The sequence below is a fragment of the Crocuta crocuta genome, unplaced genomic scaffold, assembly GCF_008692635.1.
Source record: "Crocuta crocuta isolate KB4526 unplaced genomic scaffold, BGI_CrCroc_1.0 scaffold113, whole genome shotgun sequence".
NCBI lineage: Eukaryota > Metazoa > Chordata > Mammalia > Carnivora > Hyaenidae > Crocuta > Crocuta crocuta.
The window spans coordinates 2,703,992-2,731,371 of record NW_027530368.1 but is presented as its reverse complement, the minus strand read 5'-3'; the positions used below and the strand labels follow the sequence as shown (position 1 = coordinate 2,731,371).

At 36.7% G+C, this 27,380-nt stretch overlaps 1 protein-coding gene across 2 annotated transcripts in view; it reads right to left on the bottom strand.

Annotated features, from left to right (window-relative positions):
- Positions 1-27,380, bottom strand: part of EXOC6B (exocyst complex component 6B) — a 594,589-nt gene that overhangs the window by 462,059 nt on the left and 105,150 nt on the right. For both annotated transcript variants that reach the window (XM_077766295.1, XM_077766296.1), the window contains exon 6: positions 20,661-20,865. In XM_077766295.1, coding sequence (XP_077622421.1) covers positions 20,661-20,865 — 205 coding nt within the window. The remainder of the gene's footprint in view (positions 1-20,660; positions 20,866-27,380) is intronic.

Below are 27,380 nucleotides of genomic sequence, written 5' to 3'. Positions count from 1 at the left end.
TAGAGGCAGTCCAATCTGAAAAGTTTAGAGCAAATGAGTTAATGAAAGAAGTACACATATAAAATTTATAAATAAAAATATACAGATATAGTTATAAAAGTTCAATTTATACTTTTTAATTTTTTGTAAAAGTTTCTTTACTTAGAGAGAGAGAGACAGAGTGCAAGCAGGGGAGGGGCAGAGAGAGAGGGAGGCACAGAATCCGAAGCAGGCTCCAGGCTCTGAGCTGTCAGCACAGCCGTGAGATCATGACCTGAGCTGCATGCAGTTGGATGCTGAACTTACTGAGCCTGTTGTCTGAGACTGGAGCTGAAGCAATAAAGAGTGGTGGAGACACAGAGAGTTCAGGGAAAAGAGTGCTGAAAGCCAAAGGAGTTTCTGCCTGATAGTCTTCAGTTTCTCTATGATGTTGGTTAAAAGGCAAGGTCACCCACAAAGAAAAAGGGTCATCACATCTGTGAAGAAAAAGATGAAGTCTTCACCTTTTTATGTCATACCAAATATTTAAATGTATACCAAGTTAGGGGCTCTGGGGTGCCTCAGTCATTTGAGTGTCTGTCCGGCTCTTAATTTNATATACATGTGTGTTCTCTCCCCCTCAAATAAAAAATATAAATAAATTAAAAAATAAATGAAAACCAATTTTACTATCCTATGCTATCTCTAGCTATTTCGAGTCAAAATGAGAACACATTTTCGTGGTTATTTCCCCCTTCTCTATTTCTTCTGTACTACCTGCACAACAGAAATAAGGACAGGAGAAAAAAAAGAGAGAGAGAAACAAAAGCACATGAGAAGTCATAGCCTAACCAGAGTCTGGAAATATAATCTTACCCATCTTACACAACAAAATACAATATAGGTCAACTAATTCTCTGACAGCTATCAACCATGTAAACTGGGCTACTCAGAAAAGTTTACCAATACCTTGAACCTACTTTTCAGTGTGTTAGTGAATATGCCATCCATTTTTACTAATGATATAAAATTAAATTCTGAGACAGCCAAAACTCTAGTCAACCCTTTCTACTATGTAACCTTCACAAATCATAATTACTCTAGAAAAGAAGCATCACAGAATGTATTACTGAATTTGACACTGATGCTGTACCTTAATAATACAGACGGCTCTCACAAGGGATATATAACTGAATACACTTCAGACAGTGTCTAAATCCCTTGACATTTTATTTAAAAATCTGTATTCACATGATAATTTTTCTAAGGAGAGCATTCATGACTTTCATTAGTTTCTCAAATGGCTTATAAAATCTGTATGAACTATCACTATTGAGATCTCTCTTCTCCAATGTTAAAACACCAACTCTGCCTAAAGACCTACCAAAAAAGGCAAACAGAGCACATGCCCAGTTAGGCCATGGCCTCTTCATCAGGGCAGCAGGACAGCCCTATGTTTAGCTGACTAAGATGAGCTAAAGTAATTCTGTTGAGAAGTAGGCTATACTGGTTTTTGGTATTTGCCTGTTTCCTTATATGGTTTATTAAGGAATAAAGGAAAGGTACAAATTAGTAACAGACTTCAACCTAAATAAAAAAATAAGATGATAGTACTGGGGGAAAAAAATACTCCTTCCCATATCCTTAAATTGTCTGACACCAGGATAAAATTACCATATTCAAGGACAGCACAGCCTTCAAAAGTATATTAAGACCACCATGGTTCAAGCTAACCAGTAACGGCACTAAACACAAAACCTAAGGTAGATATGTTTTTATTTATCTTGTGAAATACAAAGACCGTGGAAATACACACACATGTAGACTGGAAAGACCTGAAGAGAGCAGTTGTTGCTACAGAACAAATTCCTTAAGGAAACTGAAGAACAGAAAAACCTATCTATAAAATTTGAGAATTACCTCTTAAAAGGCTGTTGTGTGATTTCCAGCTTTGTTCTTTGTCTCTTTTTCTTCCCTATAAAGTGATCATAAGTTCCTCAACATATATACAAAAGACTATTTGTAGGGCACCTGGGTGGCTCGTTTGGTCAAGCATCTGACTCTTTATTTTGGCTCAGGTCATGATCTCATTCATGGTCATGAGATCGAGCACTGAGTGTGGAGCCTGCTTGGAATTCTCTCTCTCCCTCCCTCTCTCTCTCTCTCTGCCCCTTCCCCAATCTCTCTCTCTCAAAATAAATAAACATTTTTAAAAAAAATTTTTAAAGACTGTATTTGCTCAATCAGTACTGGAGCACAAATTACAAGCTTAAAACTGAATGGTTACAGGGTTTCATTTTTGAAAAATGAAAAAGTTCTGGAGGTGATGAAAAAGGTAAATTTTACGTTATGCATATTTTCCCACAATAAAAAATTCTTCACTGGTATATAGAAGGGAAAAAGACTCACTGGAGGAGAGTCCAGATAAAATGGTATCTAAGCAAAAACACTTCACCTAGGATTTCAAAGAGATACTGCATCTTGAGGAATCAGTGCTGAGTGGAACACTAATAGGTGTTGTCACAAAATCATTAGCCTAAAAAGAGCAGGAAAATATTTAAACTTTCATAATATCCATGCAGATCCCCTGTCCTTAATGCAACAGTAATCTGGCAAGGGTGAAGAAAAGTGTATGTAGGTATGATATAATAAGAATTTGCTGAATGCCTGGTATGTACAAAGCAGCGTGCTACATTCTTTGGGGACAAAAAGATGAAACCAACTCAGACACACGCCCTCAAAAAATCCCAGCAAATGACTCTCCTCTTAGTTCCACTTCCTGAACTCTGTCCTGGGTATGGGTCCCCCCTCCTCCAAACACCTGCCTCAGATCCCTTTTATTACCTAATATTCTGCAGGTGGGTCCCTGTGATTTACAGTCGGCTCTCCCAGCAGCAGTATGCGGCAGGACAGAACACACCTTAAACACTGGCACTGCAAGACTGTTTGTAAAAATAAAGGCTCTTACATTTCCTGCTTCCCTCCCAATCTCATTAACATCTCATTGGTAAAGAGTGCAAATCATCTCCCCTGAAAGGCTACTCTGATTCCTAAAACAATATTTTTTCAGTTTTTAGAAATTTCCAAATACTTAAAAATTTATATAAACATCCATTATCACTGTTCTGTTTTAATGGCTAACCCCACTCAGAGACCTCAGTGGTTGGCTGACTTCTGAGCTTAAGCAAACACACACGTGCAAGGAGGCACCACAACCTGACAAAGTCTTTTCTTGCCCACCCCCCACCCAGACAAATGCCCTAATCTGCAGAGAATTTTCTCCTCCACATGCACACACGCAAGTAATAACTGAAAGCTGTTCTAAATTTGCTATAGATGTGCAATTAGAAAAGTATGCCAGGAAGGTAAAGTAGCCTGGATTTGTCAACAAAACAACTTTTTTTTGCAAGCTCTCAAAACAAAATGTAGCTAATTGAAAATGTTCAGCTCACACAGTGTAAACTCTCACTCATTGTGTGGTTCAGTAGTCTCTCACAGAAAACAAAGGGTCCAAAAGTGAGAAATTCAACTCTAATGCTCTGACCACTTACTTCCCATACTTCCTAGTCCAGGTGTTACATTCCCTGGCCATCTTGGTGCTGTTATTTATCTATTCACCTTCTAATGAAGACAGAAAGAATCCATCCCTGTAGAGTCAGGTTCAAAGGTTACAGAGCTTCTAATGCTTAGAACTGCACGGGCCTAGAAAAAGCAACATCTGTCACTGGGTGATCATCTATCACTATTTAATTGAGAAAATTTAATTTTCTGTGTTTGGTTTGAGGTTTATTACTCTACTGAGATCTGAAACAAAAGGCATTAAGTGAAATGCCACATTTCCAATCAGTGAGGAGCCAAGCAATAATTACTTACAGTTTCCGATAGTCCTCATTACTTGTTCAGTGTGCTTCCTATCCTAGATTTTTGATATACTCCATGAATAATTGCCAATGGTTACAGGTCGAGAAGGTGTAACTAAGAAGGGGCAGCCCAGGGGAATCTGGAGGCGATAGAAATGTTCTGTATCCTGTTTGTAACGGTAGTTACATGAATCTATGAATGTTTTAAAAATGCATGTATACCAAAAAAAAAAAAAATTACTGTATATAAATTCAAAAAATTTTTAAGCTGATTTAGCATTATCTGCTAAAACTTTTTAGGGAGATCTAGAAGGATGCGAGATTATATAACTAAGCTAGATTCCTCCTGTTCTAGAACATCCTTAGGTCCATTTATCTGGGCGTGCTGTTTGAATATTTCCTTTTCTTCCTTTCCTTTTTTCCCCCTCACATATCAGTTCCCTTAGCATTATTTAGATGGAGTTTTTGTGCTCAGTAAAGAAAACATCTGGCAGAGGACAAGAATAAAGCATTTGCTGAGACTACAACAATCCTAGGAATTCTCAGCTGACCAGGGTCAGGTCAAAGGGCACACCGTGGGGATTTAGCAAAGGCTCTAGATCCAAACCTCAGACTTGGCTCCACTACGCTCGGCACACATGGCTGGGGTCTACAGATACTGAAAAGAAAGTATTGCACACCAGCAAACTGACCTATTCATACCAAGAATATCAGCACAGAAGGAGACAGGAAAATACTTTGAGCTCAGTGTACAGGTCAATCTAGTAACTGAGAAATATAATCACCAGATGCATAGTGAAGTTATTTGAGGAGACTGTAGAAAATCTAAGACAATTTCCAACAACAAAATAGAGATCCACTCAAGTCTCACTAATTGCAGTGGCCTGAACTGCTTAAATAGATGTAGCAGTTGGTTTCTCAAACCAAACATTAAAGTGATCATTACAAATATAGTAAAAACCAAAAGCAAATAAAACCCTGCATTTATTAACACAGAAGCCTGAAAATAATAAGGAAACCACTTAAGGTTAAAAGAAAATGCCCCCCCTCCAAAAGTAGCGGCTCATGCTTTCCCAGATCAGTTTGCTTAAAAACACGCATGGAAGGGCACCTGGGTGGCTCAGTCGGTAAAGCGTCCAACTCTTGATTTCAGCTCACGTCAAGATCTCACAGTTCATAGAATCCAGCCCCCCTGCTTTGGGCTCTGCGCTGACAGCACAGAGCTTGTTTGGGATTCTGTCTTTCTCTTTTATTTCTCTCTCTCAAAATAAATAAGCATTTTTTTAAAAAATAAAAATAAAACACTAAAAACACACATGGAAAAATGCAGTTGCAATCATTTAATAAGAAGATGGGGAGCAGTGAAGATCCAGTTGGTATCAGGCTATCAAGACCCAAGCTACACCCAAGTGAAGACTTCGATTATCTGATAAAATCACATAGCTCTCAAAACACAAATATCCCAAAAAGTCATATTTATTAAGAATGTTCTGGGGGTCCCCAATGTTCATAGCAGCACTCTCCACAATAGCTAAAACATGGAAAGAGCCTAAGTGTCCATCAACAGATGAATGGATCAAGAAGATGTGGTTTATCTATACCATGGAATACTACATGGCAATGAGAAACAATGAAATCTGGCCATGTGTAGCAACATGGATGGACCTTGAGGGTGTTATGCTGAGCGAAATAAGTCAGGCAGAGAAGGACAAATATCATATGTTTGCACGTATAGGAGGATTAGGAGGAACTTGACGGAGGAACAAGGGGGAGAAGAAGGGCAGAAATGGTGGGGGAAAGGGAGAGAAGCAAACCATGAGAGACTCTTGAATGCTGACAAAAACTGAGGACTGATGGATGTGGGGGGAGGGGGGGATGGGCATGGAGGAGGACACTTGTGGGGATGAGCACTGAGTGTTATGTGGAAACTAATTTGACAATAAACTATTTAAAAAAAATAAAAATTAAAAAAATAAAAAATAAAAAAAGAATGTTCTGGGGGTTCGACACAGTGCTAAGTACTTTATATACATCATCTTACTTGACCCTTATGAATAAAAGAGGAAATTAAGACTTTTTGTTCAGTCACATTATAAGTGTTAGATCCATGTTTTAACCCAGCTTTCCTAATTCCAAACCTATGCCTTTAATACTGAATAAGATACTACAAAAGTTTTTCTTACAAGACTCGATCAGGAATAGATATGAGCTGGGGCACCTGGGTGGCTCAGTCGGTTGAGCGTCTGACTTCGGCTCAGGTCATGATCTCACAGTTCGTGGGTTCGAGCCCCGCATCGGGCTCTGTGCTGACAGCTCAGAGCCTGGAGCTGCTCCCGATTCTGTGTCTCCCTCTCTCTCTCTCTGCCCCCGCTCTGTTCACACTCTGTCTCTCTCTGTCTCCCTCAAAAATAAATAAACATTAAAAATTAAAAAAAAAAAAAGGAATAGATATGAGCTTACTTTCTCTAAAAAGTATTATAAAGATGATTAATTGATGTTCTGTAGGCTGTATTATCAGTAAAACTGTATGACAGACATAAGGGAAGGCATCACCTTTCCTGGTCTTCAATAGTGCTAGTCAAGTTCTCATGATAGGCATAAAAGTAAATGCCTGTGGTCCTTGAGAGTGTCAGCAATGGAACCAGCCTCTTTTCTCCTAAATTTAAATCTATTAAAGGATCTACATTCTCAGACCACTATCTCAAAGGGTTTTTATAACCATTGTAACCAAACGCAATCTTTTTAAAGTAAAAGTATCTTTGGTTAGTGTTAATTCCCCTTGATGATATTGCATAACCCATAATTCTTCTATTTACATAATGTTACAGTAATTCCTATAGTCACTTATATAAGAAACCTATTTTCTTAGCCACAATAATCTCTGCTAGTCCAATGAAAGTATTAATAAAAGACAACTGAAATGACCAAATATATCTATCATGCTCTATGAAATCTACTTTAAAGAATTATATTAAACAGATCTAAACATAGGGCTGTCCCTAACCAGATCTAAACTTTATCTGATAATAAGGTGGTTGTTCTTAGGCTCCCCTATAGTAATGATGAACAGCACTTAGGCTATATATTTATTTATATATTATATTTAAGGCATTGTTTTAAATAACCTCTTTCATATCCCTGCATATTTCAGAAGTTTACTTACATTACAAAAACATAACCAGGGGCGCCTGGGTGGCTCAGTCATTTGAGCGTCCGACTTCAGCTCAGGTCATGATCTCACGGCTCGTGGGTTCGAGCCCCACGTCAGGCTCTGTGCTGACAGCTCAGAGCCTGGAGCCTGCTTCGGATTCTGAGTCTCCCTCTCTCTCTGCCCCTCCCCAACTCGTGCTGTGTTTCTCTCTGTCTCAATAATAATAAACATTAAAAAAACTTTAAAAAAAAACAACCAGATAGCATCTTACTTGTTAATAAGATCAATTCATTTCTACCCCATAACACAGATCTACAGTACTGATCTCAAGTTCAAGTCTAAAGTTAGTTCAGTGAACTGAACTTCTACATTAGTTGTGGTACATTTATTCATGATACTTGGAGCAGGAAATCCCAGGAGTGTTGTAATAGAATGAAGTTCAGTTACTGTACAAACCACCCAAGAAAAACATCATAGTGTGGGTCATGTTCCTTCATTTTAAATTCAACAGAAAGTTTAGTTTCTCAGTGAAGTAATAATGAGACCACTGGCTCTCTCCCACAAGATTATGAGGCCAAGCCAATTATATGAAGGTTAGCCTATCAGCACTATTTTCATTCACTCTTCTTCTAATTCACTCTTTCTTCATCTTCTCCTGGAGCTACACAGGTACCACTCACTCACTTATCAGAACGCATACTCAAGGACAAACGAAATGAGTGTGCAGGCCTCCAATAATGGCAGAGGTGTGACATTTTGCAGCCAAAAAGGCTGTTCTCTATTGAACAGAAGTAAATATTTATCGTAAGAATTCAAGGCAAGGTTAAGAGATCATTCTGATTATCACAAATCTTCAACCTTTATCATCACCTTGTTCAAGATTTTTATATTTATAAAAAACATTTGCTTTGCTGCCCATTATATTAAATTTAATCTGTTCTCTTCTTTAGTAAGGCACACAATATAACAGAGAACCAAATGGACCTTAATTTAACTTACATCTAACACATAATTATGATCCCATCTTGTTACAGCTAACAAGGACCTGAAAAATGGAGACTCCTCAATTACCCCACATAAAGCAGAAAAGAAAATCAATTACCATAAAGATAAGTAATCCCTTAAATAAGGGGAACTCTTCCTCTGTATCATAAAAATTGGAATTTTTCCTACCTCATATCCAGTCCACCAACAAATCATGTCTACTATACATGCATTCCAAATCCGATGACTTATATTTCTTTTTTTGTTGTTCAATGTATTTTATCTAAGTTATACATACAAAGCTATGCATAATTAAGTTGTACACACTCAAATCATCTATAGGCTTTATTATGAAAGGCAACAGTTTCCTCCTCTCCTCTTGCCACCAAAATCCTACTCCCCAGAAGCAACCACTCTCTTGATGTTTACTTACTTTACCCTCTTTACCTTTATATAGCATGCTTATGGGTGCTACAGCCTGTTCTTTTGGATTCTTTTAATTGTGGTAAAATTTACAAAGCATAAAATTTTCCATGTTAACCATTTTTAAGTGTACAGTCCTGTGACATTAGGTACATTCACAATGTACAACCATCAATCACCACCATCCATCTTCAGGACTTCTTCATCTTTCCCAACTGAAACTGTGTAGCCGTTAAACACTAATCCATCATCTCCTCTACCTCACCCTCTGGAAACCATCATTCTGCTATTGGTCTTTACCAATTTGACTATTTCAGGAACCTTATAAAAGTGAAATCATACAGGGGCCCCTGAGTGGTTCAGTCCGTTAGGCGTCCAACTCTTCATCTCAGCTCAGGTCTTGATCTCAGGGTCATGCATGCAAGCCCCACATTGGACTCCATGCTAGGCAGGAAGCCTACTTTAAAAAAAAAAAAAAAGGTGGAATCATACATCATTTGTCCTTTTGAACCTGGTTTATTTCACTTAGCGTAATGTCTTTAAGGGTCATCCATGTTGTAGCATGTGTCAAAACTCTTCTTTTCTAAGGCTAAATAGTATTCCAATATACATAGGTACCACATTTTATTTATCCGTTCATCTGTCAATGAACTCTTCGGTTCCTTCTACCTTCTGCTATGTGTTAGTTAGTTTTAAGCATTATCTATTGACATTTCATCATGGAAGATGAGGATTTAGGTCTCTTTCACATACACAACATATCAGCACCACATATCTGCATGCAGTGTCCATTCACCTACTCCTCCAAAACAGATAAATCAATAGGTTCATTAGATAAATTATTATACCTATATAATTGCAATTCTCAACCAAGCCATGTTGGATACTATGATCACTTTTCTTTTCTTACACAATTTTGGTTTCCTGGAGTTAAGTTTTCTCATTTTTAAGTTTGTTTAAGTTTTTTTAAATACTTAGCATTACTTTGTTCACAAATTCTCCCCAACTATCTAAACTTCCTCTCAGTGTCTATGAATACATCCAATATTCCACCATTTTCACCTTCTCAGAAGGCCTCTTTTAAACTTTATAAAATGCTCCAGACTGTGCTGGCTGTACTTTCTGCTTGCTTCCCCACTGTCAACCAACTCTTTCCCTTTAGATCATCATCTTAGAAACTCTATTTGCCCATCTCCTCTCTTGGGTTATCTATGCCCTCACTATCTTATATCTTCCTTTAGGCAGGGGGAGAGGGGGCGGCACTGGTCATAGGAAGCAAATTTTTGAGGACTTTCATTACTGAGCACATCTTTATCCAACCCTTACACTTGCTTGATACTGTAGCTAGACAGAAAAATATGGATGGGTGATCATTTTCCCTTAGAACTTTAAAGACCCTGCTCTGTTTCAGTCTACTGAAACAGTATTGCTATAATCCAAAATCATTTTGCACCAAATCCTGCCTTTTATCTCTAGAAACATTTAGGATTTTCTATTTGCCCTGTGGCTTCTGAAATCACACAACATGCCTGGCTTCTAAGGCTATTGTGATCCCTTTTGTTAGGCATTTGATAGGTCTTTTCATCTGGAAGTTCGTGTCTTAGAATTTTGGAAAGTTTCCATTATTATTTCCATGAATTCCTTCCCTTCATTTTCTTTCTTTTTCTAGAACACCTACTACTCAAATGCCAGATATCCTGGACTGACCCTCTAATATTCTTAGATCTTTTCTATTCCCCATGTTCTATCTTTTTTTTTTTTGTACTCTTCTCTTTGGGGGATCTTCTCCATTTTATTTTCACAACCTTCCTTTCAGTGGTTTTTGCTATCATATTTTTAATTGCTGAACATTCTTTTTGCTCTCTGAATTTCTCCTTTTGTGTAGCTTTCTGATCTTGCTTTTATGTACAAGTTTTTTTTCTCTTATCTTTCTAACTCCATTAATTGTTTTGCCTTTCAGGTTTTCCTCCTTGCATAGTCTCTTCTGCGAGCTGCTTCTTTATACATGCTTGTTCTGACCTCTAACTGTCAAGTTAGAGGATATTCTCAAATGTCTGCTCATCCTTTGTGATCTATTCATTTCAAATTGGGAAACTAAAAAGCTAATTGAACGTTCTGTGCATGTGCATGAATCTAGTCAACTGTGGACTTCAAAATTATCTGACTTGTCCATTTGGTTGGGGACTACCCAGTAGACATACCTTTAGGACAGTTCTTTTGGACTAAACATATTATTCACAGTCCCTTCCAATCTCATACCTGAAGGGTAGAAACCTGGCTATCAGAGCTCTAGAGACCAAATCAGAGAAGAGAGCTGTAAAATTCAAGTTGAATCTCATTACTCAGTAGACAAATTTCACTATTTTTATACCCTCAGCTTGTGTCTGTTGTCCTCTGGTCTTCTGCTAGAGCTGAGATAGGGCAGTTAACTGGTGGGAAAAAGCTGGGGAAGGAATCAGNGTGCAAACATATGATATTTGTCCTTCTCTGCCTGACTTATTTCGCTCAGCATAACACCCTCAAGGTCCATGGTCCATCCATGTTGCTACACATGGCCAGATTTCATTGTTTCTCATTGCCATGTAGTATTCCATGGTATTAACTGCTTTTGAAATAGACAGTGAACCAATCCTTCTGTCTGTACATCATTAACCCCCCTTTCCCAAAGGAACCTGATGCTATCAATTTCTTAGACCCGGGGGCTCTGCAAAACACTAAATCCTGGGTTTTCCTCAAGCTTTTTCTACCACTGGCTTAGGACTGAACATTCTTGGATATGCTAGGACAATTATCACACACCTTCCTACTTTCCAGCTTCCAAATTATGTTGCTATCATCTAACCCTCCTATATTCTTTACGTTTGGGACCTCATGCTTTAAAAAGCAAAAACAAAACAAAAACTTGGCTATTGTTTTTACAAGTTTGAAGAGGTAGAAAATATAAGTGTGTATGTTGAACTCACCATTTTTAACAAGAAGTCAATTTGATAACCTCTTAGTACCTCCACAGTACTTACAGAAAGGGCCAAAATCCATTCAAAAGCAATTACAGATATTTTCATATACTTAAGAATGCAACTGGAGACTAAGAGCATATACCTTAGAACATTTTTTAAATATATCTTTTCCTGGAAAATGTTAAGGTGTAGGTATATTAAATTTAATTAAATAACACAATGGACATTAATAGATTACTTATTAACTATCTACAATCCCTAAGTACTATGCTAGTAAGGTACTGGAGCTAAAATAATAAAGCTGTACCTCTGTCCTTACATAGACCACAGAATAGTTGGGGAGACAGAGAAGTAAAGCAGCAATCACATTAATGGATTTCTCCACTGCAATGAGATGTCACCTTGGAGGGCCCTAGTGGCTCTCTACCTTCACCATTCTCATAGCTTAGCAACAAGTTAATTCAGTAAAACTGACTTAGCTCATCCGAAGAATACTAGGTCTCTTTAGCTTTATGATATAAGTGGCATTGATATGACAATTCCCCTTACCAAGACATCTCTGACCGGCAAGGATCCACCTAATATATATATTGCCCATCTTCTGCTTCCTCCCAGCTTCCCTATAACTGATCTAGAGCAGGGTCCTTCTCTTGAGGCACTACTTGTTGTTTGTACAGCAAAGCTGAACCCATCAGCTCTCTCCAGAAAAAAACAGTAGAATGATGTTCCCATGCACTGTGCTGACCTTTCTGCCCATAGGGTTTACTGAGGGAATACTTACCTTACACCTATACAGTATGCTGCCCTTTGGTGTGTGTTTATGCTTCTTGCATGAGACCACCTTTGTCACTTATTAAATTCTTATATATATATATGGGTCAATTTCTATACTTGTTAGTTTATTTTTATAATAAACTATTTTTATATTTTATTATTGCTCACAAGCCAAGGTTCAGTAAAAGGAATATTCTCAAAAAATTTAATCTTAAAATAAGTGAAATATGTGTGTATACACACACACACACACATCTATATGTATATATATTTGTGAGCGATGATATAAGTATCGTAATAACTGCTCTTCCTCTAGATTCTCTAAGCACTGTTCTATTTTAGGATGAGCACACCACAAAACTATAAACTGTGCTGAGAATCCATATGATAATTTTCTCTTAAGTTTCATTAAAAAAAAATTTCTCCTAATAAGATGGTATGCTTTGCTTGGTCAAAGCAAATAAATATTATGTTTGTTATAGATGCACACATATACATATGCCATAGTTTCCTTTTTACTGTTAAAACAGAAATTTCAAAACCAAACTGCAATACTGTCTTCAAATCAGATTTAAAAAATAATCATTCCTCTCTCATCCCAATTCAATACCAATACAAGAATACTGATCTTCTATACTTCATAGTCATCTAATATATATACATGATTTTTAATTGAAATCAGGTTCAAAATTTTCAGAAGGACCTATAACAAATAATTTTTTTAAGGCAAGGAGAAAAAAGCTGTCTAAAAATGGGATCTAATTCAAGGCCGAAAACTGACATTGGAAATTTAATTTTAGGGGGGAAGAAAAGTATTTCAATACATCAAGTTTAACCCCTAATTATCTTCTTCTCCACACTCTTAAGAGTCTCTTCACACTCACCATTTACCTAAATAGTTCTTTTTTTTTTAATTTAAAATTTATTATATCCCTGGAACTGAGCTAAGGTACTTGATTTCCCTTAATGTTTTCACATCTTTGAAAAGAGAATTAAAACTTCCAACTTTATATAGAGTGGTGAACACTGAAAGGGATGCTTAGGAACTTGCTCATTGTCATATAGCTAGCAAATGGCAAATCTAGGAGTCTAACCCAAACTACAGAGTCTATTCTGTTAACTATCATATTACCTAAGAGTAAACTCAATCTCTGCTATCTAACTATCTATCATATTCCAATTGCTATTCTGCTTGCTTATTTCAAGAATCCCTACAAAACAGCTCTCACATTCTCCTACTGCACCCCCAGGCCATCCACACCATCAAAGACCAAAGAGTAAAAATTAGTACAAATAAATAAATACTGAAATCGAGAAGAAAAGAGAACATAAAGTAAATCCAAGAATGCCAGACCAACTGAGCACCAGCTTCTCTGACTCCAAAAGCCACGTTCTGCTGGAGTATTGCATAGCATCCAGTACACAAGAGGTTTCAAGGGCACTACTGCTTTTACTTAGCAGTCATCACACAGCCTGTGTTAACTCAGTTCATAGTACGGAGCCAGATCTAAGTCAAAAGATGTTCTACACAATAAATAAAAGAGGACATATTGCTCTAGTCAAGACTTTAACTAAAGAAAGTCAAGTGTTGAAAGAACCATGGAGACAACTAGCCAGACCCAAGGGTCAGTTTCTTTAAAACCAGTTACTAAAGGAAGACTGCTTAGGAGCCTTCAATTTCTTTTACGGACAACCAGTTTCTCTTCTAAGCAGCAGTTTTATAACCCATATAATTTGGCAAAGCCAAGTCAGAATTTTAAAAGTAAATAAACCCCTCCCTTTGTTAAACAGCCGTACATAGAAATCAACCTAGCCAAGAATGTTTATATTACAAATGTTACTTAGCCTCACAAGGCCTACGGCAAACTAATCAAAGTAAGAAATACAGAATTTCCCTCCTGCACAAATCAATTCCATAATAAGTGAATTACAGAAATCAATTTCAAGAGGAAAACTAGAAAACAGCAGACAATTAACAAAAAAATGTTTAGACATTTTTAATATAATCACTTCAAGCCAAAATGATATTTCTAAAATAAGGTATGTATAGTATTTTGGAAGCATTCAGGAAGAAGATCAACTTAAATAATAAGACAGGATAAAAGGTAGGGTTTTTCTATCTACTTCATAGATGGCTCTATTTCCCATGGTAGAACCCACAGGTGGATTCACTAAAAGCTATCAATCCAATACCATGTTAAAAAATATATATATGTGTATATATATATGACATGAATGAATGAATATGATAGAATTTTTGAAAATAGAAACATGACTACTTAACTTAAAATTCAACAAGGTAATAAATAGCAGAATGGACAATTTTAAAATTCCTCCTCAGATTCTACTAAACAGTTGAACTTCTAATTTTCATACTTTCACATTTTCTTACTTTTCTGCAGCTTTTTAGGTACGTTGAAAGACAGGTGAAAAACTCAGAGACTTTTAGCTAGACACCATTTTAAACTAGACTATGTCATTGTTTCCTGATTCCAAAGCAAAATAAAACTGTACACAGGTTAATCAAAAGTACTTCTACTCAAGACCAAAATAATGGAGCATATTAGTTTTCTATTCCTGTAACAAATTCCTATAAACTAAGCAGCTTAAAAACACAGAGCTATCTCAGTCTCCATGGGTTAGGAGTTCAGCATTTTTTTGCCAGGTCTTCTGCGCAGGGTATCACCAGGTTGAAATCATGGTGTCAGTCAAAGCTACGGTCTCATCTGGAACTCAGGGCCCTCTTCTAAATTCATTTGTATTATAGGCAGAATTGAGTTCCGTTTTACTGTAGGATTCTGGTCCCCATTTCCTTGCCAGGTGTCAGTTAGCAATTAACTCTCAGCACCTCAAAGCTGCCTACAGTCCCATGCTACACAGTCCCTCCAAAACATAGCAGCTTACTTCTTCAAGACCAATAGTGGTACATCTGCTGCAGCCTCAAATCTCTCTGACTTCTGTATCTCCATTGCCTCTTTTAAAGGAGTTTGCCTGGGGGCGCCTAGGTGGCTTAGTCGGTTAAGCGTCCGACTTTCGCTTAGGTCATGATCTCGCGGTTCATGGGTTCGAGCCCCGCGTCGGGCTCTGTGCTGACTGCCAGCTCGGAGCCTGGAGCCTGTTTCAGTCTGTGGCTCCCTCTCTCTCTGACCCTCCCCTGCTCACGCTGTCTCTCTCTCTCTCTCCTAGAAATAAATTAAATAAATAAATAAATAAATAAATAAATAAATAAATAAGTAAAGGAGTTTGCCTGTTTAGATCAAGCCACACATTCAAGGGGGAGGATTTTACAGGACGCAAGCACCAAAGGGGCAAGAATCTGAGGGCCATCTTAGAATTCTGCCTACCACATGCAATCAAAGCAAAAAGCTTCCTACTGATAAAGATATGATAAAAGAATACAGAAGAATAGATAAACCACATATCCTTCAGATCAGCCTCAAAGAAGTATTTTTTACAGCTTATCTTTTGATAAAATTGGACAACAGTTTGAGATTCTAATAATAGATAAAAGTTTGGAGCCTAATTTGCTCATTAAATTTAATCATGGTGGAGCCTTCTGGTAGTTTGCTTTTGCTAGTATATCCCCAAAAGAAATCAATCCACCGGCTGCCTCCATCATTTCACAGTACCAAGGACAGAGTCCACCCACAGATCAATGCAGCAACTCAGGATAGGGTGGGTAGAAAGCAAAGGGAGATGTCCTCCATGAAAAAAGATGACTGCATTTACCTAATTTCTAAAAGAGCCCAAATCAATTATCAGCATTTCAAACCTATTTCATCACATGGTTCCAAAGAAAGCTACTTAGAAAAATTTTTTGTAAAGGAAAAGAACAAATTTCTTTTTTTTTTTTTTTAAATATTTTTATTTATTTCTAGGAGAGAGAGAGAGACAGCGTGAGCAGGGGAGGGTCAGAGAGAGAGGGAGATACAGACTCTGAAATAGGCTCCAGGCTCTGAGCTGGCAGTCAGCACAGAGCCCGACGCGGGGCTCGAACCCACGAACCGCGAGATCATGACCTAAGCGAAAGTCGGACACTTAACCGACTAAGCCACCCAGGCGCCCCGGAAAAGAACAAATTTCTATAGCCAAACCTGCGGTTGCTAAACTGAAAATAATAATGATGGCAAAGTTGTGAATAGCATCATTGACAATGCTAAAAACTGAATTAGCAAATCCAAAGGCAAACATGCAGGGCAGGGGGAATGTCAGAGATGCAATTGTGAAGAAAAAAGGCAAGAGAATAGAAGATATGTTTTTTCAAGGCTATATAATAGCAGGTTGTATCAAGGCTAGCTACTTATTTACCAAACCTATTTCTTGTTCCTCCTGGTCACACAGATAGACTTGCAGTATGTAAGCTACAGCCAATGTAATACTGGCAGCAGTGATCTGTATCACTTATAAGCCTGGTCCATAAAAATCCCCCAGGCTTTATTTACTCTTATTCCTTCTGAGACAATGTTAGAAGCCATGTGTTGAAGTGATAGAGCCACAAGCTAAAAAGAGTCCTGAATCCCTTGATGGTCACCTGAAGAAGAGCTGTGCTACCAGGAAGATCCATTTTAGACTACCAATGAGCAAACAATGAAACTTCTATCATGATATTTTAGAGCTTAGCTATTACAACAAGCAGCATCATTTAAGGAAAACAGAAACTAGTATTGAAAAAATGGTTTTGCCTTAACAACGACAACAACAACAAAAAATAAAATAAATGGCAGTGATTTAGAGGTCAGGCACTAGGCAGCAAGTGTATCTATTTCACAAGTTGAAAACCTGCAGAACCCTGTAATACTGTGGCAAAACAACCGTTAAAACTGGAACCTATAATAAATGATAAACTGGAACTTATAATAAATGCCTATTGGGCCTGCGGCTCGATCAGTGAATGGAGGGTCAGAGTTATAGCATATATCAGCATTTACTTTCTGCTTTTAGCAAGGTATTACATAAAAGAGATGAGAACAAAAAGAATCTGATGTTTTATTTTGCAAATAAAATTATAGAAATAGAAGAAGTCCAGACATTTGGACTTAGAAGGTGAGAAAGCTGAACATATATAGAATCCCAACAGTAAAAGGATGGTAAAGGTTTGAGTAATAACATCCGAAGAATAATTCTGGTTGAACAAAGTGACTCAATTCTGAAGCAAAATCAGATTCTGGTATGGTTCTCTTACTCATTATTTCTTATAGCCTCAAAGTAGGGCCATTAAAGCAAAAAACGCATGAGGCAAGGCCTATGCTCCCCCAATTCCACTACCTTCCCAAACAGGGGAGAAGAAAACAATCATTTCTCAAAAATAGAGTTAGAAAAGAGCACTGGGTCTGGTGTCCAGATAGAACCTACTGGAAAGAAACAGATCAGAGGATTACTAAGTTTTGAGGTAACTATAATGCCACAAATCTGGACTAAATAAACTTTTGACTGTTTAGAGCCTTAAAACAACCCTTGGGCCCCTAAACCCACAGAAATAGAAAGCAGGCAGTCAAAGATACACACACACACACACACACACACACACACACACACACACCTATATATATTTATATCTATAACTATAGGGAGTGTATGCATAAATAACATAGTTATAGATATAAATGTAGATGTATCAAGAAATAGAGAGAGAGAAAATGAGGCAGAGAGATAGTCTAAGGAAGGTCTATTCCACTTCTTCTTGAAAAAGAAAAAAAAAGTCAAAGAAAAAATAGAGTGCAACCAGAAGCCCAGAAGAATAAGCAAAGGAGTTCCTCTCACAGTGTTAACGTCTAAGCAAAAAAGATCTACTACTACCAACAGAGAAATATTTCCCAATGATCACACAAAAGGATTACATGATTTGCTGAAGAATCAGAGAATACTGTGTGTCTCCCATTATTCCCCTTTTTATATGTAAGTTTCTGTTGTAGTTATTCTATTCTAGCTTCTTCATTGGACGCGGGAGACAGCACAGGTATAGATAGCTTGTCATCTTATTTCCTGGTCAGCAGCCCATCTGGATCTGGAGACACGTCTCAATCTGATGGAGAATTGTGAGCATCCCTGAAATATACTAGACTTTGAAATGGATGAAGGATACTGGAATTCCCTCCTTGGGAAGGATTAAGTGTGTTCTATGGACAAGAGGAAGACTGAAGAGTTATTTCATGACCAAAGGGTAGACTGTGCCTGAGACTAGCTACTATTCACCAAACCTGTGTTATTCTCTTCTTAACGACAGAGTGAGATTTTATTTTCTCAGACTTCCTTGCAGGTCAGTAAAGCCAAGTAATTAGGTTCTGGTCAATGAAACACGAGTAAGAGTAATAATATGTTGCATCCATGACTAGCCTTTAAAAATTACCCCACATGCAAAATTCCCTGATCCTTCTGTACCAATCTTCAAAGCCACATTAAAAACAGCAGAGCAATACGATGAAAAGATTCCCTAAATTACCAATGCAAAGAAAACCATCACAAGTCAGAAACACCATTTGGGGCATGACATAAATAAAAAATAAACCATATCCTTTCCCTCTTTTCCAATATTAATGAATTCAAATAAATATTTATTGAACAACTATTATGTACAAACTATGTGGTAATTTCTCTCCCTTCTACTTTCCTTACTTTTTAGGTACTACAGATTTTAAAATGTGTTAAGATACTTTTATTCAAAGATCTTAACTAACAGAGCATAGGATAACCATGCATGCAATAAGAGCTGTATTTGATATAAATTTTATAGGAAGGATGAAGGGTTATCAGTTAATTAAAAGTCCTGAATCTACAACAGTTTTCTTCACCATTTCTTTATATGACACAAATATACCAAATAGCTAATAGTTTACACAGACTGAGTGCCATAGTAGACAAATTTTACCTCTGTTTAACCTGAATTCTACTACAGGATCTGACCTTTACAAGCTGTATGAACTTGAGCAAGTCAGTTTCCTGCCTTGGGCCTTAATGTCTTAAGATAATTAAGAGGTGAGACCAGATCATCTATATTAAATGAAATATCCTCTTTCATCAGAAAGGAAATGAAGTCAATTTCTTAAGCAGAGGCCTAAAAGAAAAGGCAACTTTACAAAAGAATGCTTCCAGGACGCCTGGGTGGCTCAGTCAGTTAGTTGCCCAACTTCAGCTCAGGTCATGATCTTGCAGTTCATGGGTTTGAGCCTCACGTAGGTCTCTGTGCTGACAGATCAGACCCTGGAGCTGTTTCAGATCCTTTGTCTCCCTCTCTCTCTGCCCCGCCCCTGCTCGCTCACACGCGCGCGCGCTTTCTCAAAAATAAATAAACATTAAAAAAAATTTTTTTAAGAATGCTTCCAGAGACTTTGTATTATACTCTCCTATATTTTGAAAGTTTAGAAAAAAAAGTTGTCAAACACAACAGAGACTTGTCTTGCAGAATATCTTGATCCTTGTACTCAAAACACACCCAGCAACACAGATATATTTTCAATGATTAATTTTGTTTCTTCACCACTAAAAAAATGACACGCTGTATTATTTCCATCAGGTTTATCATCAACTAGTTTCAAACTTCCCACATTAGAAAACGTAACACTGACAAAATTTAAAAGAAGGGGAAAAGGTATATATGCATTGCCTTAGGAAAGGAATTTCCAATAGGCAAATCTCTTTTGCAAAATCAGAAATCTGAAAGATTACCAAGACTTGCTGAGATCAAAAATACAACGTGCTCCCTCCTTCCTCCCAGAATGATAAGAGCTATAAATTACTTATTCAAGAACATAGTTGTTTGTAGAACCCAACAACACTTTCCGTAAACAACCAAATCTTCTATTTATTGTTGTGGGCTACATCATAGGATATACTGAGGTATTTTAATAAAATCAATGTGATTTAAATTTCAAAAGAGCAAGTAACACTGCAAATCATTACTGCTCTTTTATTCACAATGACAACAGAAATCAAGATGTTCCTTGGTGACTTTCATGACTTAGAAATGAAGATGCAGTAAAAAATTTTTTTAAAAAAACCTGAAAATTCCTAATACGTTTATTAACTTATAAGCTATAAATAAATCCCTTTCTGTGATCATAATTCACAGCATTTCCCAAAAGGCCTTTTCTCACTGACACTCACGGATATCAGAAATAACAATTACAGAAATATTTATAAATAACACACCTTCTTGTTTACATACCAAAGGAATACATTCCTTTACAACCAAAGGAATCTGTAGCACAATTTACCTCATTACCGAGAAAGAGACCTTTTAAAAAATCTTGGACTTCAAATCATATCCAATGTCAAAGAAAATATTCAGAAAACAGAAAAACCTCTTCAAGGTCCCAATATAAACCATGATAATCAATCCATATTCACTGAACATCCACAGAGCAAGACAATAAACTAGTAAATAATTCACTGCTCTGTTAATAAAATAAAACATATTTTTAAATCATGTGTTCCCATAAAGAGGAAGGAGATCCCTAAAATGACAAGAAATAATTAAGACACTTGGCAAAGAGAAATCTGTATTTAACAGAACACTAGCAAAGTCATTGGCCAGCCTATCATAAACCCAAGACCTACTTGCTTCATGGCAGTCTCTCCAATTTTGTCTGAATGTTTGCGGATGCTCTCCAAAAAGTCTTTGAGATCAGACATAGAAACATCCTTAATTTCTTCACGAAGCTTGGGGATGTTGTCCACCATCACCTTGCAGAATCGATAGTGGCTTACTTGAGGCAGATAGGTATGCTCTAGGTGTTCCAGAGTTTTCAATGCAGGATAATGCCTATAAAAGGAATTGTATCACCTTTAGCTCAACTCAGTCTTCTTTAGGGCCACAAATATATTCCTCAGGTAAAATGTCTAGTCTGAATTCATTTTGATCATACACTAAGACAAATACAGTATTAAGTTTCAATAAAAACATCAATGGGAAAATGTCAAATTATTAAAAATTAATATATGCAATAAAGGACTCATAAATTCCAATAAAAAAAGATTTTACCCCAAGAAAATAAAAAACTTAGAAAATCTACCAATGAAATTGTACAAAAATAAATGAAAATACAAAATGATCATATCAATGCCAAAACAATCATCCTATAAAATAAAGTACCTAAGTTTAAACTTCCAACTATGGCCCAGGGAAGAACTCAGAAAATCTTCTACCCAAAAAAACAAATATAGTCAACCATTTCAGGACTCTGGAAATCAACCAAAGGAGAACAAATTGAAAAGTGTTTTTTCATGAAAACTGTTGAACAAGGTACTCTGTGGTGTTCTCTCCTGGGGCTTCCTCCAATAAACCCTCCAACTCCAACCACTCCCCATTCCTCCTCCCTCCCACTGGTTATATTGGCTTGTTGTGAAAACCAGAAACTTCCCTGCCCTTACAAGTTGACATGATTTGGAGTGGCATTATTAGGGAAAGTAGCAAACTCAGATGGATGGATGGATAAATGCAGGGAAGGGAGGAAGGGGGGAAGGGGGGAAGGGGGGAAGGACTCAGCTCTTCTGGCCTGAAGTTGGTCTGGGTGGGACAAAGGGCAGATTGGAAGACTAACCAGAACTTTAACAGGGGAAGTATGTAAATACAAGACCCACGAAAGGGCCTGATAACTCTCTGAACACCCTAGCTGACTGAGGCTGTGCACACATGCAGGAGGACCCCCAAAAGAGTTGAAGCACTCCACACATCCCTGGCTTACAAAGAGGCAGCAGGCACACACATAGAAGGCCTGGCAGAAAGTAAAAGCCCAGGCTGATTTGAAAACTGCCTGAAGTCTTAATGTAGTCTGTAGCTCACACACAAATCCATTGGCAAAGGGTGAAAACCTTATTGGCTCATGTTTGAGCACAAACCTTGGACTAATCCTGGGTTGCTGACTATCCCTTAACAATAAAAATGAAATACATTCCGAAATAAAGACTAAGAGAATTCCTTGCTAGCAGATCTGCCTTACAAAAAAATACTAAAGGAAGCCAGAAAGGAAATGACAACAGAAATTAACTTTAATTCACAGAAAGAAAATAAGAGCATAGGAAATAGTAAATATGTGTGAAATACAAAAGACCAAGTATATTATTTATTTTCTCCTTTTAGTTCCATTTAAAAAAATTTTTAAAGCAATGATTATAATACTGTATCATTGGATTCATAAAATACAGGGATATAATATATATATGACAATAATAGCACAAAAAAAGAGGAAATAAATGGAGCTAAGTTGAAGCAAAACTACTACTATATATTCTACCAAAACTGTATCAGCACTGACCTAAAGTAAAAGTAGGCTGTGATATATTAAGATACAGATTATAATCCACAGAGCAACCTCTAAAAAAATAACCAAAAAAAATCATTAGAGGAATTAAAATAGTATACTATAAAATAGTTCATATAAGAAAAAGAGTAAAAGAACAAAAAGACATGAAAAACTGAAAACAAAAACTCAACCATATCAATAATTACATTAAATGTAAGTGGACTAATAAACATTTCCACCAGAAGACACATTGTCAAACAGGAGGCGCCTAGGTGACTCAGTCAGTTGAGCATCCGACTCTTGGTTTCAGCTCAGGTCATGATCTTGAGGTTTCATGGATTTGAGCTCCACCTCCAGCTCTGTGTTGGCAGAGCAGAGCTTGCTTGTGATTCTCTCTCTCTCTGCCTCTCCCCAACTCGTGCTATCTCTGTCTCTCTTAAATAATAATAAACTTAAAAAAAAAAAAAGGCAAATTGTCACACAGGATTTAAAAAGAATGATTTCCAACTATATGTCCTCTACAAGAAACACAGTTTAGAGTCAGAGATTCAAATAGATTATTAAAGTAAAAGATGGAATAAGATATACCATGCAAAAAGTAATCATAAAAGTGCTGAGTGGCTATATTAATGTCAGATAAATGGATTTTAGAAAAGAAATATTGCTGGTTAGGTAGAAGTAAATATTGCTGGTAATGCAATAATAAAGAGAGTAATATTTACCTAATAGGTAGGAAAGTTCCCATAAGCATAAGAGAACAAATAAAACTAAAATTGAAAAGGTTGACAAAATCAAAATAAGTTATACATTAAAAAATAAGAATAACGAAGAAACAAAAACTTAGTAAAGATTATTTACAACACATAAACCTAATGTTTTTTTAAAGCAATGAACAAAAACCAATGAGCAAAGAAAAGTCACAGACATTAAAAAGGCCAATATACGGGGGGAAGAGGGGTAGAACTGAACAGTTATGTAAAAAAATACAAATCAAAAACATAATTTTGTCACCCAAACTCCCAAAGATTTCTTAAAAGATAATGGGTATTATTATCAGAGGTTTTGATAAATGAGAATTTACTGCCTGCTAATAAACAAATTTGTATTAATGATACAAGTTTTCACTGAAAAATTTTACCAAAACAAGCATTCTAACCAGTTGCATTCCCAAAAAGAAATATTAGGTTTACAAAAATATATAAGCCTCTTGAATTGTAGCCATTTATATTTTATATTAGCCAATAAAAAAACTAATCTAAGTGTCTAACTGGTTAAATACATCATGATATATCAATGTACTAAAAGACTAAAAATAAAAATGTTTACAGTATTGTTGAGTAAAAGTTATTTCAAAAATAAAACTTACAGGTATAATCATAATGTTTTTCAAACTAATAAATATGTATACATGTATAATTATGAATATATATGCATGTATGAGCTATATATCACTAGCTACATGCATACACACATACGTAAGTAAACAGAAAATGTCTAGAAAGATATACACGAAAATGTTAAGTCATGATTTTTTTTTTCCTTTGGATAGCAACATTATGGGTGACAATTTTCCTCATGTTCTTCATTTCCTAATTTCCATACTTCCCATGATATATTTAGTTTAGGAAAAACTCAGTTCTGATCTTATAAATAAAAAACTGATAGCTCTGTTTCAGACTTTAAGAATGAATTTCACAGTAGATACTTAACTTCTTGCTCCAATGTACTTAGTACCAAAAACACTAAAGAGTAGAGATTGGTTTTACTTCTTTTCTTATTGTTTTTCCCTCATATGTTCCAAAAATCAAAATCTTTGTACAAATAAATAGAGGGAAGAAAGATTTATTTCCCCTACATTCAGAAATAAAAGTACAAATACAGTTAATGTGAAATGGTTACTTTTATTTATTACAATTTTACAGACTCAAAAACAGTACAATTCACATGGTTTAGTGTAAACAGAATGGTGTTTATACTACAATTAGGTATGAAGAGCTATGTGCAATAAAATGCAATTCCTCTAGAGAGAAACCTTAGAAAGGATAGAAAGCCAGAAATTAAGCCAAAAAGATAAACACACTTTGGGGTTTAGTTATATTTTGGAACATTGTTTATAGAATGAGAAAAATCTAACAATGTTGCCTGCGGACACAAGGCACATTCATTGATGAGACACATGGCTGCGAGCTGAAAACATCTGGTCTGTCAAATAACTCCACATTTTTCAAGGCTAATTAGTACAAAACCCAGTGATTCCTGGCAACAAAGAATGTCACCTTATTTCCCCATCATCCTTTCCCCTAGCATATTCATGCTCCAAATATAACAGTACAATAAGATTATTCACATTTCTAGTGTATTTCAATATCAGTGACAGGTTAAAGAATGATAGCCAATTAAACACCTGTATAGCAGACACCAGAAGAAAAAATTTCTATTTCCAGCTGCCACAGAAATCTAAAACCAGATTTTGACATTACTTTCGACAACCTCTAAACATTATTAAAAAAGAATCAAAAGTCAATTTCCTATGTTTCATTTGCATGTGTGCTAGTTTTCCCTGTCTCCCCCTCATTAGGCTTCCTAATAGAAATGTGAGCAGAGAGAAGGTAAATGAAATAGAAGTAGGGAATATAAAAGAAGAAGGAAGACATTTAAATAATCCTGTAAACTGGATAACTAAGGTCAGAATAACTTGGACATAATTGAATGCTATTGTGAGAAAAGGAATGTTAATTCTAGGCAAATTAAATTTTGGTCCTTTCTTGCCAGGTTATAGAACTCATTCACAATAATGATTTTTAAAATTCTAATAAGTGATCTTTTAAAGCAGATCATGACTACCCATGAGAAATTTTTATAAATTCAGAGTATGAAAAGAATATGAAATGAAAGCTCTCACCACAGGAAATATTAGTGCCTTTCCTAGTCAAAGAGCACCTTTAACAAACATTTAATCCTTTCTGTGTGTTAACAAGTGGAAAGGTGGTCAGATCTTTTTTTCCTTAGGGAGCATAAAATCTAGAAGTATTATCAGTATTTACAGCTTAAAAAACCAAAAATGAAAAAAAACTAAGCTTCCAGCCATGAAGGAATAACAAGGAACAGACATGAACTCCCAATCTTAAAAAGCAGAATACTGGCTAACATATATAAAATCTGTTTTCAGATGGTGGACATTCAGTGGTGTCTGAAAAAAAGGGAAACGAAAAGGGTAAGTTTAATAATTAAGCAGATGATCTATCTGAATGCGATTTCTACATCATGGACACAGTCAGAGAAAACCCAAACAGAGCCCAGCAGCTTAGCAGAGTTAGAGTCAGAGACAGAAATTCAGAAACGCTGACACAACTTGAGGTTGTACAGCAGAATTCCAAACAAAAAGAGGGGGAGGGAGCAACACAGAAAAAAAGACGGCAGAATCTACAACAGGAGTTCCCTTAAGTCTTCACCAGGTACTAGGGTCAGTCATAGACCAAGTGGGATTCACACAGACAGGCAAAAACAAGGGAGGGAAGGAAAGGTAGGCAGGGAAGGGAAAGAGCAAAGGGAGGGACAGACAGACAGAAAGACATCAGGAAGATGTATAATAAACACTTGAAAGAGCTCAGACAATGCAGAGAAACCTTGGTGTAGAATCCCTAGAAATTCCTGGGTTATTCAGAGTACATGACTCCTTCTCTGAACTACCCCTGGAATGAAGGTGCAGCTATCAAAGATTAAAAAGGGAATGGGGGAGAGGCGTGCTTGGATGGCTCACTGGCTTAAGCATCAGACTCTTGGTTTCCTCTCAGGTCATGATCTCACAGTTCATGGGTTCAAGCCCTGCATCAGGTTCCACGCTCCTAGTGTGGTGTCTGCTTGGGATTCTCTCCCTCCCGCTCTCTCTCGCACGCTCTCTCACAAAAATAAAAAAATCAACTTTAAAAATGGGGTTTGAGGAGATCAAACAGGTCTGCCAACAACTAAACTATTTGCCAAAACAAAGAGCAACACTCCCTAAGGGAAAAAAAAAAGACCTCTCAAAATCCAGACACTCAGCCACATAATATAATGTTCATCATCCAACCAAAAATTACTAGATATGGGAAGAACCAACAAACTGATCTACAACTAGGAAAAACAAAATCAGTCTGCAGAAAAAGATCCAAAATGCCAGAAGTGACAGAACTAGCAAAGAAGTACATGAAAAGAGGGGCGCCTGGGTGGCTTAGTCGGTTGAGCGTCCGACTTTCGCTTAGGTCATGATCTCGCGGTTCGTGGGTTCGAGCCCCGCGTCGGGCTCTGTGCTGACTGCCAGCTCAGAGCCTGGAGCCTGTTTCAGTCTGTGACTCCCTCTCTCTCTGACCCTCCCCTGCTCAAGCTGTCTCTCTCTCTCCTAGAAATAAATAAAACATTAAAAAAAAAAAATTAAAAAAAAAAAAAGAAGTACATGAAAAGAGATATCAGAGCCATATACATAAAACTAAAGAAAGACACAAAAATAATGTGAAATTAAATATTAAAAAAGTCAATGGAACTCCTAAAGATGAAAAATATATTATCTGAAATGAAAATATCACTGGATAGGATTAAAAGAAGATTAGACAATAAAGAGAAAGAGATCAGTGCACTTGAACACAGCAATTACATCTGTCGCATATGAGGCAAAGAGAGAAAAAAGACTGCAGGAAAAAAAAGAATCGATCTTTAAGTCATCTATGGGATTATACAAAGTTGTCCAACATAGATTTAACTGAAGTCCTAGAATGAGGATGGGAAAAGGGCAGAAAAAAATGTTTGGGAAAACAGTATGTGAACATTTTCCAAATTTTAAGAAAATTATAAACCTACAAATCCAAAAAGCTAGACAAACCACAAGCAGGATAAATTCACACAAATGCATGAAAGTACACGTATGTACACCACAGTGAATCAAAATCAAATTGCTAAGGGCAAATGATACAGATAAAAGTTTTAAAACAGCTTAAGGAAAGACACATTAAGTACAGAGTGACAAAGATAAAGGCTGCTCACATACCTTTCCTTCAAAAAT